The sequence below is a fragment of the Salvia miltiorrhiza genome, chromosome 2 (genome assembly GCF_028751815.1).
Source record: "Salvia miltiorrhiza cultivar Shanhuang (shh) chromosome 2, IMPLAD_Smil_shh, whole genome shotgun sequence".
Taxonomy (NCBI): domain Eukaryota; kingdom Viridiplantae; phylum Streptophyta; class Magnoliopsida; order Lamiales; family Lamiaceae; genus Salvia; species Salvia miltiorrhiza.
The window spans coordinates 69572068-69586964 of NC_080388.1; the positions used below are offsets into that span (position 1 = coordinate 69572068).

Genomic DNA, 14897 nt, shown 5'->3' on the forward strand with positions numbered 1-14897 from the left:
CACCTGGTTTAAATGGAGCTCCTTGTGTTCCAATAAGAAAACAGGAGGTCTTGGATTTCGGGATGTGGAATGGTTTAATCATGTTCTGTTAATTAAATGGCTTTGGAGATTTTTGGTGGATGGGGGAACTTTGTGGGCGAGAGTGATCAAATCTATTTATGGGGAACTTTTCTGGGGCGAAGAGGGGGATTGCTCGGTGGTGGGAAGAAGTGGGCAGTTGGGGTGGTGGGCGAAAATTGTAGAGAAAGGGGGAGGAAGAGATGATAGATGGTTCATTGATCACCTTCAACACCGTCTCGGGGATGGGATGAATACAATGTTCTGGGAGGACGTGTGGGCTATTAGCAAACCTCTTAAGTTCTCTTTCCCGAGATTGTATAACTTGTGTTCGAATAAGAAAGGCCTCGTCGGAGAGAGTGGGTTTTGGGAAGGAGAAGAGTGGGTGTGGTCGGTGAATTGGAGGAGGGATTTGAGGGAAAGGGAGACTGGTCAGGTGGGGGAACTTTTTAGACTTGTTGCTGCTTTTGTCCCTTCTGCAGGTTTAACTGATGGATGGATTTGGAGGGCAACTACGGACGGTAAATTCTCAACAAAGTCGGCTTATGATTTGGTGGCGGCTTCCAGAGAGGCGCAACAAACTCAACCGGCTGAGATGACTATGGTTTGGGAGGCTCCAACATCACACAAAGCCAAGGTGACGGCGTGGAGATGTCTTAGAAATCGTTTGCCTACCTGTGACAACTTGAGAAAACGACAAATTCAAATTAGCTGGGAAGAGAGAGGATGCAACGCCTGCGTCGCTGGAGAGGAGTCGACGGAACATCTGTTTCTTCATTGCCTGAAAACTGCGGCGGTGTGGGACCAAATCTTCCAATGGTTACACATCAAAACGGCAAATCCTAGAGGTACTCTTCATCACTACACTTCCTTCATCTCTGCTGCCAAAAAGAAGAAAGGAAGAAGATTGCTAAATGCGTTATGGGTGGGAACGGTTTGGACGCTTTGGGAAAAAAGAAACGAGAGTCGTTTTCAAGGAAAATTTTGGGATATTGAGAGACTTGTTTTACAGATCAAGGGTAGACTTTGGAGTTGAAATGAGGTTTATAAAGTTTTGGAGTTCAGAATCCCTTTCACTATGTGGTGCTCAAAGGGTTTCAATCTTTCATTCTTGTTTTGATTGGCATCTCTTGTGCCTTGCTTTTTATCTCAATAAAAATTTAATTTTACTGATAAAAAAAAAAGTTTTAGAGAATGATCTTCACCAGAGATTAATAGTAATTCACACTGTTTGTAATATACAGTGGCGATGCACTCGTTTAATTATTCGAAGCATGCAGAAATGGAAGATGTTTAATCCAACTACATTCCGCCACCATCAAAACCGGTACAACACCTTTTTTGCCGCGAAACTGATTCATCCATATTCAAATTTCATCTCTTATCAAATTGCTCGCAACCTGTTCGACGAAATTCCGCACAGGAATAACCGCGTCCTCAAAAGCTATTGCAGAAACAAACGGTACAAAGAAACCCTGTCTCTGTTTTCCCTTATGTTCTTGTCCGAAAAACCGGATCTTTACTCGATTCCTGTCGCTCTCAAGGCGTGTGCCGGCCTAAAAGCGCTTGAATTTGGGAAGGCGATTCACGGCTTCTCCAAGAAGAATGGCCAGATTGGTAGCAACTTGTTTGTTGGGTCGGCTTTAATGGACATGTATGCGAAATGTGGAGCAATGGATGAGTCGTTGCGTGTGTTTGAGGAGTATTCTGAGCCGGATACGGTTTTGTGGACTACGGTTGTCACAGGGTTTGAGCAGAATGGGCGGAGCGTGGAGGCGCTGGAGTGTTTTGCTCGAATGGCAATGGCGAAAGGTGTTGTGATCGATGATGTTGCTCTCGTTGGCGTGCTATCTGCTTGTGTGCGGTTGTTGGACTTGAAGGCGGGGAAGAGTATTCATGGTTATATGATAAGGGTGGGATTGCGGAGGGACTTAAACTTGTCGAATGCATTGCTGAATTTGTATGAAAAGACGGGTTCAGTTGATTCTGCCGCGAGATTGTTTGGGGAAATGGAAGAGAGAGATGTGATTTCATGGGGTTCTATGATTGCTTGCTATGCTCATCATGGAGGTGCTGAGGAAGCACTTGGTCTTTTCGATGCGATGGTGGCTGGAGGAATCGAGCCCAATGCCGTTGTTCTGATAAGTGCTTTGCAAGCGTGTGAAGCTACCTGTAGGTTAGATGAGGGTAGAAGGATACGCGAACTTGCTGCAAGAAACGGGTTGGATGCGGATTTCTTGGTTTCCACAGCTCTGATTTCCATGTACATGAGCTGCTCTGCCCCTGATGAAGCGGCTGAGGTGTTTCAACGGATGCCTGAGAAAGACGCGGTCTGTTTCTCAGCAATGCTGCACGGATGCGTTCAGAATGAGAGGGCGTGCGAGTCCATTGGAGTTCTACGTGCTATGCTGGCTAAGAATTTTCGACTGGATGCTTTTGATGTGGTTAAAATCCTGACTGCTTGTTCGGAGCTAGGCGTTCTTCAGCAGACGAGCTGCTTCCATGGTTTTGTGATCAGGTGCGGCTTAGGCGATGATTCATTCGTTTGTGCTTCACTGATAGAATCTTATGCAAAATGTGGTAGCTTGGATGGTGCTATTGCAGTTTTCGGACAGGTAAAAGATCGAGATGTTGTTATGTGGAGCTCAATGCTAGCAGCATACGGCATCCATGGGAGAGGCAGGGAGGCTCTGGATTTGTTCGATGAGATGATCAAGAACTCGGGAGTTATGCCGAATGAGGTATCATTCCTTTCCATCTTGTCTGCATGTAGTCATGCTGGTCTGATTCAAGAAGGCATTCACATGTTCAACATGATGGTGAAGGGCTACAAGATAACACCAAACTTGAAGCATTGTGGAATAGTGGTCGACCTCCTTGGCCGCGTGGGAGAGGTGGAGAAGGCCATGGGGTTTATCAGTGGAATGGCGGATTGTGGTGATGCCGGTGTCTGGGGAGCCTTGCTCGGCTCATGCCGGGTTCATCGAAACAGGGAGATAGCAGAAATTGTTGGGAAGAAACTGGTTGAGTTGGATGCCTCTGATGCTGGTTATTATGTTCTGTTATCAAATATGTACGCTGCTGATGAGAAGTGGGGCGAAGTAGCTCGAGTTCGAGGATTATTCGAGGAGAAGCGATTGAAGAAGGTATCGGGCAGAAGTGTGATTGAAGTGAGGGATGAAGTGTGCAGTTTTGTAGCAAATGACAGATATCATCAAGACTCCAAGCAGATCTATGGTTTTCTGGGAATATTACACAGCATGATGAGAGAGAAGTTTGATGTTTTTGGTGTTGAAATGGACAGTGTTGCTTAATATGTGAGCTTGGATTGCTAAATCTTGGTCCTCATATATTTACATGGTGATTGGTGACTGATACTTTCTTGTGGCTTTGGGGATTTTAAGTGTAAAAATTATGATATTCATACAACTTCTTGTCTTTTGTTGCATGCAGGTATATCAACAGCTCAGAGATTTCACAAATTGAGAGATTAGCTTTCTCTGAGTCATGGGTCGTCTACTTTGAAGGATTAACCTTGATAAATAAAAATAGTAGTAAGATTAAAAATACTGAATCATGTAAAGTAAACGCTCCTTGTGTATTTATGAGGTAATTACGTAACTTATGTAGCCTTTCGACCCTCACTTGTGTAGTAATCTGCAGTTCAAGCTTTGTTTCATTCTTTTCGCTGACTGCAAAAGATGCTAGTAATCATTTCGCGTATATCAACCACAAATTACACATACAAAAAAAAATATCTGGAATTTGACGACATGGTGATTTTCCTAGCATGAATTTACAATTATCTGAATATAGCATGTACTTATTTGTAATCTCCATTGTTCAGATATAAGCCCAAATCAAAATTACAAATTAAATGTCAGATCAAAAGTATATACATACATAACTCAAATGGTTAGAACTCAATCGGATGATCAGCAATTCAGCATCGATTGACGGGTTTTTTACTTGAACTATTAAATAAAAAATAGAGATAAGTACAAAATATATTCATAAAAATTGCAAGTATGGGCTAAAAAAATCATCATGAGACCAAAGTTTGTGCTGATGTTTTAAGAATATAGACCCAAAAAAATATGTAGCTACTCACTTTTGATGTGAATAGACAATTTTACCCCTAAAACTATCTCCCTCACTGTTGCTGCCACAACAATGGATATATTCGACTTATGTTTGTATCTTTGCTACAACAAATTGGGTATATATGATCCCACTTTGCTCTTCTATTTATAGATGGAACTCATTGTTCCATTACAAGTGCAGCAAACAAGAAAGAAGTGATCACATCATGCAATTACTCATTCTCTACCAGTTAGCTTGGATGATGAGGAAGAAGAAGAAGAATTTGGTTAGGGAAAACAGATTTTAACTGCACATTGCATTCTTTGTTGAAGAAATCGGATTTCATGAATTTGCAAATGCTGGAGAAAGAAGTGGAAGGTATGGTGGCGGCGCCGCCCACCATATTCAAAGCACTGACACTAAAGACTAGTAAAGATTAAAGGATTAAAAAGAGAGCAGTGTAAGTGAGTTGGCATTATTAAGATAGGAAGCAACATGCCGCCGTATAAATGCCAAAATATTAAATATACTTGCAGATTTCATCCTATCCTTCTTTAGTTTTTAACCACATCATTTCCTTCTATTATATTCCATCCTTGCACTTATCGATGCAGATTTTAATTTTGTGCATGTGAGGTAGGGAGCCCATGCTTTCTTCATCTTTTCTAACTTTCTATCCAATATTTCATACATTCAATCTTCTTGTATATTAAAGTAATAAATTGTGTGATGGTGTATTAATTAGTTATTCTGTTCTACTTTTATCAACATACCTCTCATGAAATTAGTTAACATAAAAACTACTATATTTTATAATAAAATTGAGAATATTGCATTCAATATATAAAGTTATTGTATTATCATAAAATTAATTGCATAGGCAAAAACTATATTTTATAATAAAAATTGATGAGAATACTACACTGAATATATAGAATTATTGTATTTATCATGAAATTAATTGCATACGTAAAACCTCTATTTTATACTAATAAAATTGAGAATACTGAACTGAGTATATAGAGATATTGTATTTATCATGAAATTAATTACTATACTAAAAAAACAATTCACCTATCATGTAAGTCGAGAGTGCTGCATATATCCATAAAAAATGATGCATGCATCTATTATAAATTTTGACGATCTAATTATGGGAGTATAACTTTTACGTTCACATCTCAAAAAAATGAGTCCTTATTTGAACATCTTTCCGCCTGATTGCCTCCCATAATTCAATACTATATGATAGTATTATCTTTTACTGTTTTGTTTTTCTAATCCTAATTGCTTGAAAGTATATGTTACAGTGACTAGTTATTACTCTCGTTCCATTTTAAATGACCCAATCTAAATTTAAAAATAAAATTAAACATTTAATACTACGTACTTTTTGAGTTGTCCCACCACCATTTTACATTTTTATCACACGTTTCTTAATTTCCGTATTCAATTTATTTGAGTCATTTGAAGCGGGATGGAGGGGTACTATTTAGGTGGCAACGAGAATATAAATTTATAAAAAAAAACCTTTCAAAAAAATTTGATATAAAAAAACACACATAAAAAAAGGGGTATAACGATATTTTGATGTTTCCAAGGTATTGTAGTGAATTGAGGGTTGGACCACAAACATGGTTGCATAAGCAAAACACTAGACATGATAATCTTGAAAATATCTGCATCTTATGCTCACCATTACCACAATTTTAGTGAGATTTTTTGAGGAATTTCACGACAATTCATTCAAAAAAAAAAAAAAAATTGGACTGAAACTGAAACTCATGTCATGCATTGACTATTTTATTTTTCAAACCCGTGAATTTGTGCTCAAACTGCGTGCTACATCAAATCTATACACATTTTTATGTGTATTATTAGTTAACGGTATGTGTGATTCACGTCATTACTTTTCTTTTTTAATGTAATATTTTATTTTCAATATCTTAAAAGTTATGATCGGTAAAGGAGAAAAGAATCAATGAAATTTCGATCTTTATGTAACCTGTAAATAAATAAAATAAAAAATACACTATTTGATTATCATGATCACAATTAATGATGTATAAAACAAAATTTTAAAAATATATATTAACTTGGACTACACAACAACGAGAGTCACAAATAATGTGATACATCAATTATCTCTCTCTCTCTCTCTCTCCCGTAGTATATAATTAGAAATATTTTGAATCATTATTTTTGTGTGTTCTACTATCGTCATGAAAAAAAAAAAAAAAAACATGATTGTAATACATAAAATTTAAAACATTATCATATGAATCACACTCTAACCTAATGCATCAGATGTATTAAATTATAAATAATTAAGATTAGTAAATCCTTAATAATAAACTAATAAACCCTTATTAGGGATACTAACACGCAAGTTTTCGCAGCATATGAGAAGGCCGTATTATTGCATATATACAGAAGGATTATTGTGTATATAAAAAGATATAGTTCCTAATTTAAATTGGAGAAAATTAAAGTTCCTACCATAATCCATCGATCCATACATGAAAAATATATAATTGCTATTAGACTAGTACATTTTAGTTTGGAAAATTTGAGAAACAAAAAAGGATTATATCTTACATCAAATTAACTATAACCATAATTATATACATACGTGCATGAAGTCACTAAACTATTTTTACAAACAAAAATAATTAAGAACATTAATTAAAGGTATTAATGGTAATAATGAATAAGTGAATGGACAAATGATGTATTTGGGCAAATATAGTAATATTAATTTGATGTTAAAACTTAGAAGTTACTGCAGGAAGTCTTGTTTTTTAATTTGTATATAGAGAGAGAAGGAGAAAGATTGAAAGAAAGGCAATTCCCACTTAAGGTAGTTACAAAAGATAAACGAGGGAAAGGGCATAGTCCATTGCTTCCAACTCAAACAATACAAATTTATTTTTAAAAACCAAAAAGCCACAAACCAGAAAAAGCACCAAAAATCAAGCACCTTGCATCGTCTTCAAGCAATCACTCTATTCATTATCACAATCTTACATATACTAACCACATTTTCATGTTTTCAAAGACACGGATAGAGACAGAATCCAGAGATAGGCCAATAGTTGGAGCAAGCTTCCATGGAGTCAGCCATGGCGGAAGCCCTTCTATACGGCCAAACTGAAGCTCAGATTGCCGCGGCCAGAGCGATTGGGAAGCTCGACACAATGCAGAAGAAAAGGCTAGCTGAAAGTGGAGCCATTTCTCCCCTGATTATGATGCTCCACGCCCAGGACTATGAATCAATTGAGGCTTCTCTGTTTGCTCTGCTCAATCTCGCCTTCGGAAGTGAAAGGTTTGTGTGTGTCAGTGTGTGTGTGTGTGTGTGTGAATAATCTAATTTGAAAAATTAGGGTTTAATTCGTTGAAATGTGCAGGAATAAGCTGCTGATCGCGGAAGCAGGAGCCGTTCCAGCTCTGCTCAAGATTCTTCAGTGGCGGAACGAGAGCTTGATGGAGCTGTCGCTCGCAGCTCTGTTGATTCTCTCTTCCTGCTCCCGAAACAAGATCGAGATCGCGTCGTCGGGGGCGATCCAGCTCCTCGTCGAGCTTCTGAATTCTCTCTCCCAAAACGTCGGTAGCAATCAAGCCAAATTCGACATCGTATCCACATTGCATAATCTGTCGACATCTCCCCAGATAATCCCTCTGATCGTCGTCTGCGGCGGCGTGATCGTGCTCATTCGGTTGGTCTACGAGTCGGAGAAGTCGTCGGACTTGGTGGAGAAGGCGATGGCCTTGCTCGAATCGCTCGTTTCTTCATCACAGGTTGCTTTAAATCAGGTACTACTAAACCAGACCATTTTCATATATATTATTCTTGTTTTTCATACAAACATATATTAAATTTTTTGGTGAAATTTAGGTTAGTGAGACGGGCGGGGCGATCCAGATGGTGGTGGAGGCGGTGGAGGAGGGGACGGCGGCGTGTCGGGAGCACGCGGCGGGAGTTCTGCTGATGATATGCAAGAGCTGCAGGGAGACGTATAGAGGGCTGATTTTGAGGGAAGGGGCGATGCCGGGGTTGTTGCAGTTGAGTATTGATGGTACGTGGCTTGCTAGAAAGAAGGCTAAAGCGTTGCTCTTGTTGCTTAGAGACGACGACGACGGTGGGTCGTCATCGTCGTCGTCGTCGTCGAGGGGGAAGCATGCGGTGGTGAAAGAGGTGATGAGGCAGATTGATAGAGGAGAGAGGGCCGGAACTTCTCTTCAGCTGGTGGAGGAGATGATTGCCAAACTTAGGACATGATCTAATGTTGTTTTTTAGTCGCATTTCATGTTTTCTTGTTTGGCGCAAATTAGAATGTTGAGCTTTAGAATTTTTCTTTTTTTGAGCATGGATTTGTGTTTCTTTCTTCGTGTACAGAGGCAGTTAGTGGAATTATTATCCTCTCATTTCAGAGATGTTGGAAGCTATAACATGTTTGTTTTTTAATTATTTGAACAAATACAAACTAACTCACACACGTTGACACACTAATTTTTTAGGTAATTTAAACTTTCGACCAAGTTGAAAGGAAAACGTCTAGTTAATTGAATTCTGTTTCGTTATCATGATTTTTTCTTTTTTTTAATATGAATTGCGGATGAAAAGGATGGTGGGCTACGGTTTCTTCAACTAAGCTTTTCAGAGCATCTTCAATGACTTTATCTCATTTTCAAGTATCAATTTGTCACGTCACTACCATATCAATACTATTTCTAGCTAAAATTTACCGCAACTCTACACCTCAATCTAAATTTAGGACCCCTTTTAACATGCTTCCTCTTTTCACGATAAAAAAAAAAATTATTCTTTTGGAGCGTGCATAAAAAATTTCATATTTTTTTTGTTAGACTATACCTCATCATTTATAATACCTTATTTACTCTTATTTTTCATAACTCTCAATACTAAGTACAATATATTTTTACCAATTTCAATTCATTCAACAACTTGATCTTAAAATATGTGTCACTCCCTTTTAAAAAAAATTACTCCCTCCGTCCCACGAATCTTGACACGTTTTCCTTTTTGGGCCGTCCCACGAATCTTGACACGTTTCCTTTTTGGGCAATAATTATTACATTCTCTCTCCTACTTTATCACCTTTATTATATTCTCTATCCTACTTTATCACTTTTATTACTTTCTCTCTCATACTTTATCAATTTTATACTTTATTAATTACACACTTAAAACACTAATCTACAACTCCTTAATTCCCGTGCCGAACCCAAACGTGTCAAGACTCGCGGGACGGAGGGAGTATTATGGACGAATCAAGTATTTATTAACATAATTCCTCAAAAAAAAAAAATGGCGGATATAAAAAAAACCAATGTAATAACTCGTGATATGATGGCGTATAAGTAGATTTCTTAAAACAAATTTTGTCACTATAACTCCATGATTTTCAATTATATTACTTCATCGTAATTCCTTCTATTGGCATCGAGTAATCATGGTTCAGACACAAGATTTTCCTCTACGTACGCAAGAACAATATGACTGAATGATGAGCGATTATCAGTACAATTACCCCACGAGAAAACGGCAACCTCAAGTTAAGACTTCTTTCCATGAATGCTGATCTTCTACGTAAAAATAAAATAACCAGGTTTTTTCTTATCGTGGCAGAACACAAATGCTTCTCAACTACAGGTACACACACACAGAGGGAGTCCCCAAATAAATGGCTACAAATATCAGCTTCCTTCGTGTATCAGGCAAAATGGTAAACATGAGTCTTTAACAACATAAAAATCCTTATGCAAGTATAATTCTCAAGGGAGTGAGCAATTTGAGCAAAAACAAACAAAAGCATAGCCATCGTATATAACCGATAACGCCACTCCGCAAAAAGCAGGACAAACTATATGGGTTGGAGACGGTAATATAGCCAACCGCAATACAAATTCTATACGGCTGGGCAACCCAGTATTGGTATCAACCCAGCAATCTCAGACAACTATGTTTTGAGGCTAATGTAATCACATGTATTATGATATTTATTCATATAATCATTCAGCATCTCTATAGAAATCGTGGGCGTGCAACTTCCTATTCGATATTAGGCTAAAATACTCCCTTCATCTTGCTCTACGATACACACCATATGCCACGGCGACAGTAGCCACCGCACCCACCACAGCAACACTTGTGAGGACATGACGCTGCTCCCATTTCCCAGTCCAGCCACACAGACCTCCCTTGTCTGTTTTCTTCTCAACACTCTCGTCCATGCAGCACGAGACCCCATTAGCACCTTGGCAACAGCCTCCCGTTTTTGTTGTTGTTTCTCCAGTACCAATATCTTGAGGCTGTTGCTCATGGTTGTTTGTGCTTGTTCCGTTAGCAGCCTTTGGTTCCTCAACCTTTTCAGCTTCTTTGACACCCATCTGCCCCCTGCAAAATAGCCATGATACTTCCAGTATTAATAAACAATGAAACCCTACTTAACCATAACTAGACCATAAAATTCACACATTGTCTGAATCAGATCACAAAAATAAATAGGTGCACGGTTCATTGTGAGAAGTTCAAACTTTCCTATAAGGAAGTTGGCTTTGAATGTTGTTTCATGAGTAAGCAGAACAAATATTTATAGCTTTTTGCCTTTGAGATGTAGTTGACCCCGAATGTTAGCACATATAATTCATAACCATTCAGAACAACATTGCTGCTTTTGCTACGACCATAAGAGATCTTGGAAATCACTTAGTTTCGTTTGTTAGAGAAGTGACATAGTGGTTTTAGTTAGTGGCTTCAACTAGCCTGCAATTCCTAGTGACTAAGTCATATACTATCAAGAAAGAAAACACAAACCTCCAGATCCGCTCAATGACTTCTCCCTTCCCAATTTGTTTATCAAGCAAGTCAAGCACATCGCTAGGTGTGACATACCCGTACCTGCAGACACAAAAGAAGATATTATTCATATATTATCATAGACATTCTTAGATGTAGATATACATACATGCAATAGAACTTAACATGTGCTCAAGCAGTCCTGAACATATTCGAGTAATGGAACACAGCAATTAGAGGCATAGTCCTTACCAGTTGCCAACAACTTTTCCATCAGAATCGGCACTAAAGATTATCACATTTCCTGCATACTTGTGTCCTCCAATATGTGAGCAAGCAGCCACAAAGACTGGGTCGCTCAAATTTTTGGATCCAATCTCCTCTTTGAACTTTTCAATTAGAGGTGGGCCACAAACACCACATCTCCTGTCTCGGTTGTTATGAGCACAAACAAACACAAACGAACCATTTAACTCCTGCTCTACTCCAGACTGCCAAGGTTTTCCACTCACTAGTACGTCCTCAACAAAGCTCTCGACATCTGACTCTGTCAAACCCCTTCAACAACCAAAACACATACAGTTTACAAGCTGTCAGAAGTTCGTAAATCAAGGAGACAGACCCAATACACAAATACAAACATGAGATTCATGACTAGACCCCCTTAACATGCACCAAAACACTTTAAAAATATTAAAATGAATTCCAATTTTGGAAACAAGCAGTTGCTCCAGTAACATAATCTGAAAAGCAAAGAATATGTAATGGGAGGGACTTAGATACATTGTACTAATATGTAGTAAACTAGAGATGCCAAGCTGAACTCAGCTATAGAAAGTAGATGCTTCTAAAATACAGGCCTGTGTAAGCATACCAACAGTTGCAGAATTGACTGTACGATGACCAGGCAGCACCACTTTCTTCCTTTTAGGCCTTTTTTCATAAACCTATAGTAGCTATTATATATTTAAATAAATGTATTATTCAGCGTTTATAATCTTTCTTTTCACAAGTTAATGTAATTTTCTTTACTAAATAAGCAAATCAATTTGAAAAACTTGCAATAAGCCAATAACATCATATGAACATAGGGCACTTTTATCCCATGGTCAATGAAGACCCCAAATAACGTTGTATTTGGCTTCAAAAAAAAATTTAAGCGATCGAATAACTTTGACAGAGAAACAGCACTGTTTTGGTCATTAAATTAAAGAACCAATTCAACCCGAACAACTCAATGTGGCCCCTAGCCTGGCTAGGTGGCTTGCTGCATTTCTTGACCAATCAGTCCATATTCACAGAGGCTACAGGTGCCTGCCAACTGTGATGCATATTAGTCAGCCCCTACGTGGGAATCTCAACCACATTTCACAACACTGGGTGAAACCAAGTTCGGATAAGGAACTAAGTTCTATTCATACCTGTATACAATCATCTGAGGGAAAATCAAAACATCTCCATCCCACAAGTTCATATCATGGGCTGCCTCGCATATAGTCAGACGAGTCTACAATTCAGAATTCATCAAAACTTTTAGGTATCATGATTGTCTTTCTTAAATTTAGATATCGAAAAGAAATATACCTAACCTAATTAGGCGACATATCATACTATCGTGAAACAGAAAGCACCAGCAGATCCAAAATTTAATTCCGTGCTTCACTAAAACAATAATTGAAATCTAAGCATGGACTATTCACCAAGTTCAATCAGTCAAAAAACTGAATCAAACAGCAGTTACCAAACAGCATCACGATGTGACCGATCAGGCTAAATAAGAACAGCATAGTATACCAATTGTAACTAAGTTTTGCTAAAAAATCACTTAACCGTAAATCAATAACAGAAAATACATACCAAATCATACTAAAATCAGGCTTAGCTAAATCGATAGTACAAGCCTAAAAACTGACTCAGTTACATACCTAAACCGTGTCTATTAACATAAAATGCGGATATCGGAACACAAAATGCAGACTATTTCACTAAACTCTTAACGACAAGCAAAGTATCAAAATCTGAAGAAAAAAATGCCAAAAACAAGGAGCTAAATAAGCCTATTGTTTAGTCGCACCTTGATTTTGATATCGTTCCTACGAGCTCTGAGAGCGGAAGCGAACTGCTTAGGTAGCGGATCGGAGTCGGAAACCTCCAGTTTGGCCGGCCACGAGTCGTGAGACTTGTAGCAGAGGAAGACGTGGCGCTCGAAGTAGTCAACGGTACCGGCGAGGTTGGTCTGGTACATCTCGCTGCGCTCGAAGCCGTACTTGGCGTCGTCATCCGTGGAGAAGGCGGTGGCGAAACTCTCGGATTCTCCGGCCATGGCGATGGAAGGAGCTAGAGAAATGGGCTTGAACGAAAATTTTGGAAGATTTTTGGAGAGGGGTTTGATGGAGAGGCAGGAGAGATATAGACGTGTGATTGAGGAGAGAGAGGTGCACATTTAAAAGTAAAATCGGTATGTTCAAACTCAAAATCCCCCAAAGATAAAAGAGTTATATTGTGCGCGACACCTACCCGTCTCCATTTACCTTAATCCAATTTAAATATCCCTTCTTCCAAAAAAAAAAAAAAAATCCAATTTAAATATCCACACATTTTTGTGTTGATCAAATTTAGATATCGAGAGGGTGCGATCATACCAGCACTAATGCACCGGATCCCATCAGAACTCCGAAGTTAAGCGTGCTTGGGCGAGAGTAGTACTAGGATGGGTGACCCCCTGGGAAGTCCTCGTGTTGCAAATTTAGATATCGAGTTAAGCTCGAGTTGATAAATAAAATGTATATTCGATTAAATCCAACATTCCAATCAATTTAACTCACCAATGGATGCAGCGGATGTTGTGGGAGCTTCAGCAACCCCCAATAAATGTTTTGAGAATTTTCAACTTTATATTTATTATTTCACACGTTCTATCGTAGTCATTTTTCATTATTTAAAATTGAAAAAATAATACAATTAATAAGTAATACAATTAATAAGTAGTGCGAAAAAGTACATTGTCTATGTCTAATGCATGGTCGTCGTGATTTAAAACACAAAAATTATAATAAAAGACAAGATAATTATGTCATTAAATCTATACTATATTAAAAAAACAGTTTCCAATTTGAAATCAATTTGAAATCAATTTCAAAATTGAGTGACAATTTTATAATTATAATAAAATTGAAGGTTTATGTTTAAACTATATTTTTCTTTTTATTTTCCATTTCTTTAACTTCTTATTTGTTGTTTTATTTATTTCCAAAATTGTTAAATTTGATTAATTATAAAATATTTAATATGCATATCAAATAAAAGATCACAATAAGAGCTTTAATTTGATATATTTTATACAAATATTTGAGTTAAAATGTACAAATTAAATTTGTTTAAATATTAAAATTTTATAATTTCTCTCCTCTCTCATCTTTTAAAAAAATGTATTTTAAATTCTTTTTTATTAGTATTTTTTTAAACTTTTTTTTTTGCTTTTCATAATATCAAATTTTATAATTGTACATTATTTTTTATTTTTTTTATTATTAATATTCAATTCAAATATATTTAATTAAAATTAATTTTTATTATATTGATGAGTATGATAATTGAATTAGTATTAATTTTTATATAAATATATAAAATAAAGAATATTTTTCTGTGCATTGCACGGGATGCAAATACTAGTAGTTATTTAATTATGGGTTGTTTAAGTAATGAAGAGTAAATCGAGAACGAGCAACTAGGAGTCTAGGAATGACTAAGCTTGCACAGTTGGAAATTTGATCATCACCTCATTAGAAAGCAATTAATGATTGTAATTGTGTGTTCCCCAAATAATAGAGTGATTAATAATTAGGTTTTATTAGAAGTTGTTAAACTTATTTATTTATCTAAGTAAAAAAAAGTAGTGGTTTGCAAATTGCAATACCTTGTAATATTGTGTTTATAT

At 37.3% G+C, this 14897-nt stretch overlaps 3 protein-coding genes and 1 non-coding gene across 4 annotated transcripts; 3 read left to right on the plus strand and 1 right to left on the minus strand.

Moving 5' to 3' along the window:
* The first annotated feature begins 1248 nt into the window (after positions 1 to 1248).
* LOC131008675 (putative pentatricopeptide repeat-containing protein At3g01580) lies at positions 1249 to 3495 on the plus strand. The gene is made up of 2 exons (XM_057935651.1): positions 1249 to 1384; positions 1481 to 3495. Exons 1-2 carry the CDS (start codon positions 1332 to 1334, stop codon positions 3369 to 3371), a joined length of 1944 nt encoding a protein of 647 aa, XP_057791634.1. The 5' UTR covers positions 1249 to 1331; the 3' UTR covers positions 3372 to 3495.
* Positions 3496 to 6942: 3447 nt separating this feature from the next.
* LOC131008718 (U-box domain-containing protein 4) lies at positions 6943 to 8586 on the plus strand. Its single transcript, XM_057935733.1, has 3 exons — positions 6943 to 7465; positions 7548 to 7953; positions 8036 to 8586. The coding sequence occupies exons 1-3, from the start codon at positions 7251 to 7253 to the stop codon at positions 8417 to 8419; spliced, it is 1005 nt and encodes a 334-aa protein (XP_057791716.1). The 5' UTR covers positions 6943 to 7250; the 3' UTR covers positions 8420 to 8586.
* Positions 8587 to 9900: 1314 nt separating this feature from the next.
* Positions 9901 to 13568, minus strand: LOC131008713 (uncharacterized). Its single transcript, XM_057935727.1, has 5 exons — positions 13035 to 13568; positions 12382 to 12467; positions 11213 to 11518; positions 10979 to 11062; positions 9901 to 10558 (listed from the first exon to the last, which is right to left on the minus strand). Exons 1-5 carry the CDS (start codon positions 13401 to 13403, stop codon positions 10243 to 10245), a joined length of 1161 nt encoding a protein of 386 aa, XP_057791710.1. The 5' UTR covers positions 13404 to 13568; the 3' UTR covers positions 9901 to 10242.
* A 20-nt stretch (positions 13569 to 13588) lies between these two features.
* LOC131013698 (5S ribosomal RNA) lies at positions 13589 to 13707 on the plus strand. The gene has a single exon (XR_009097786.1). It is a non-coding gene; the product is annotated as a 5S ribosomal RNA (ribosomal RNA).
* Positions 13708 to 14897: the final 1190 nt, after the last annotated feature.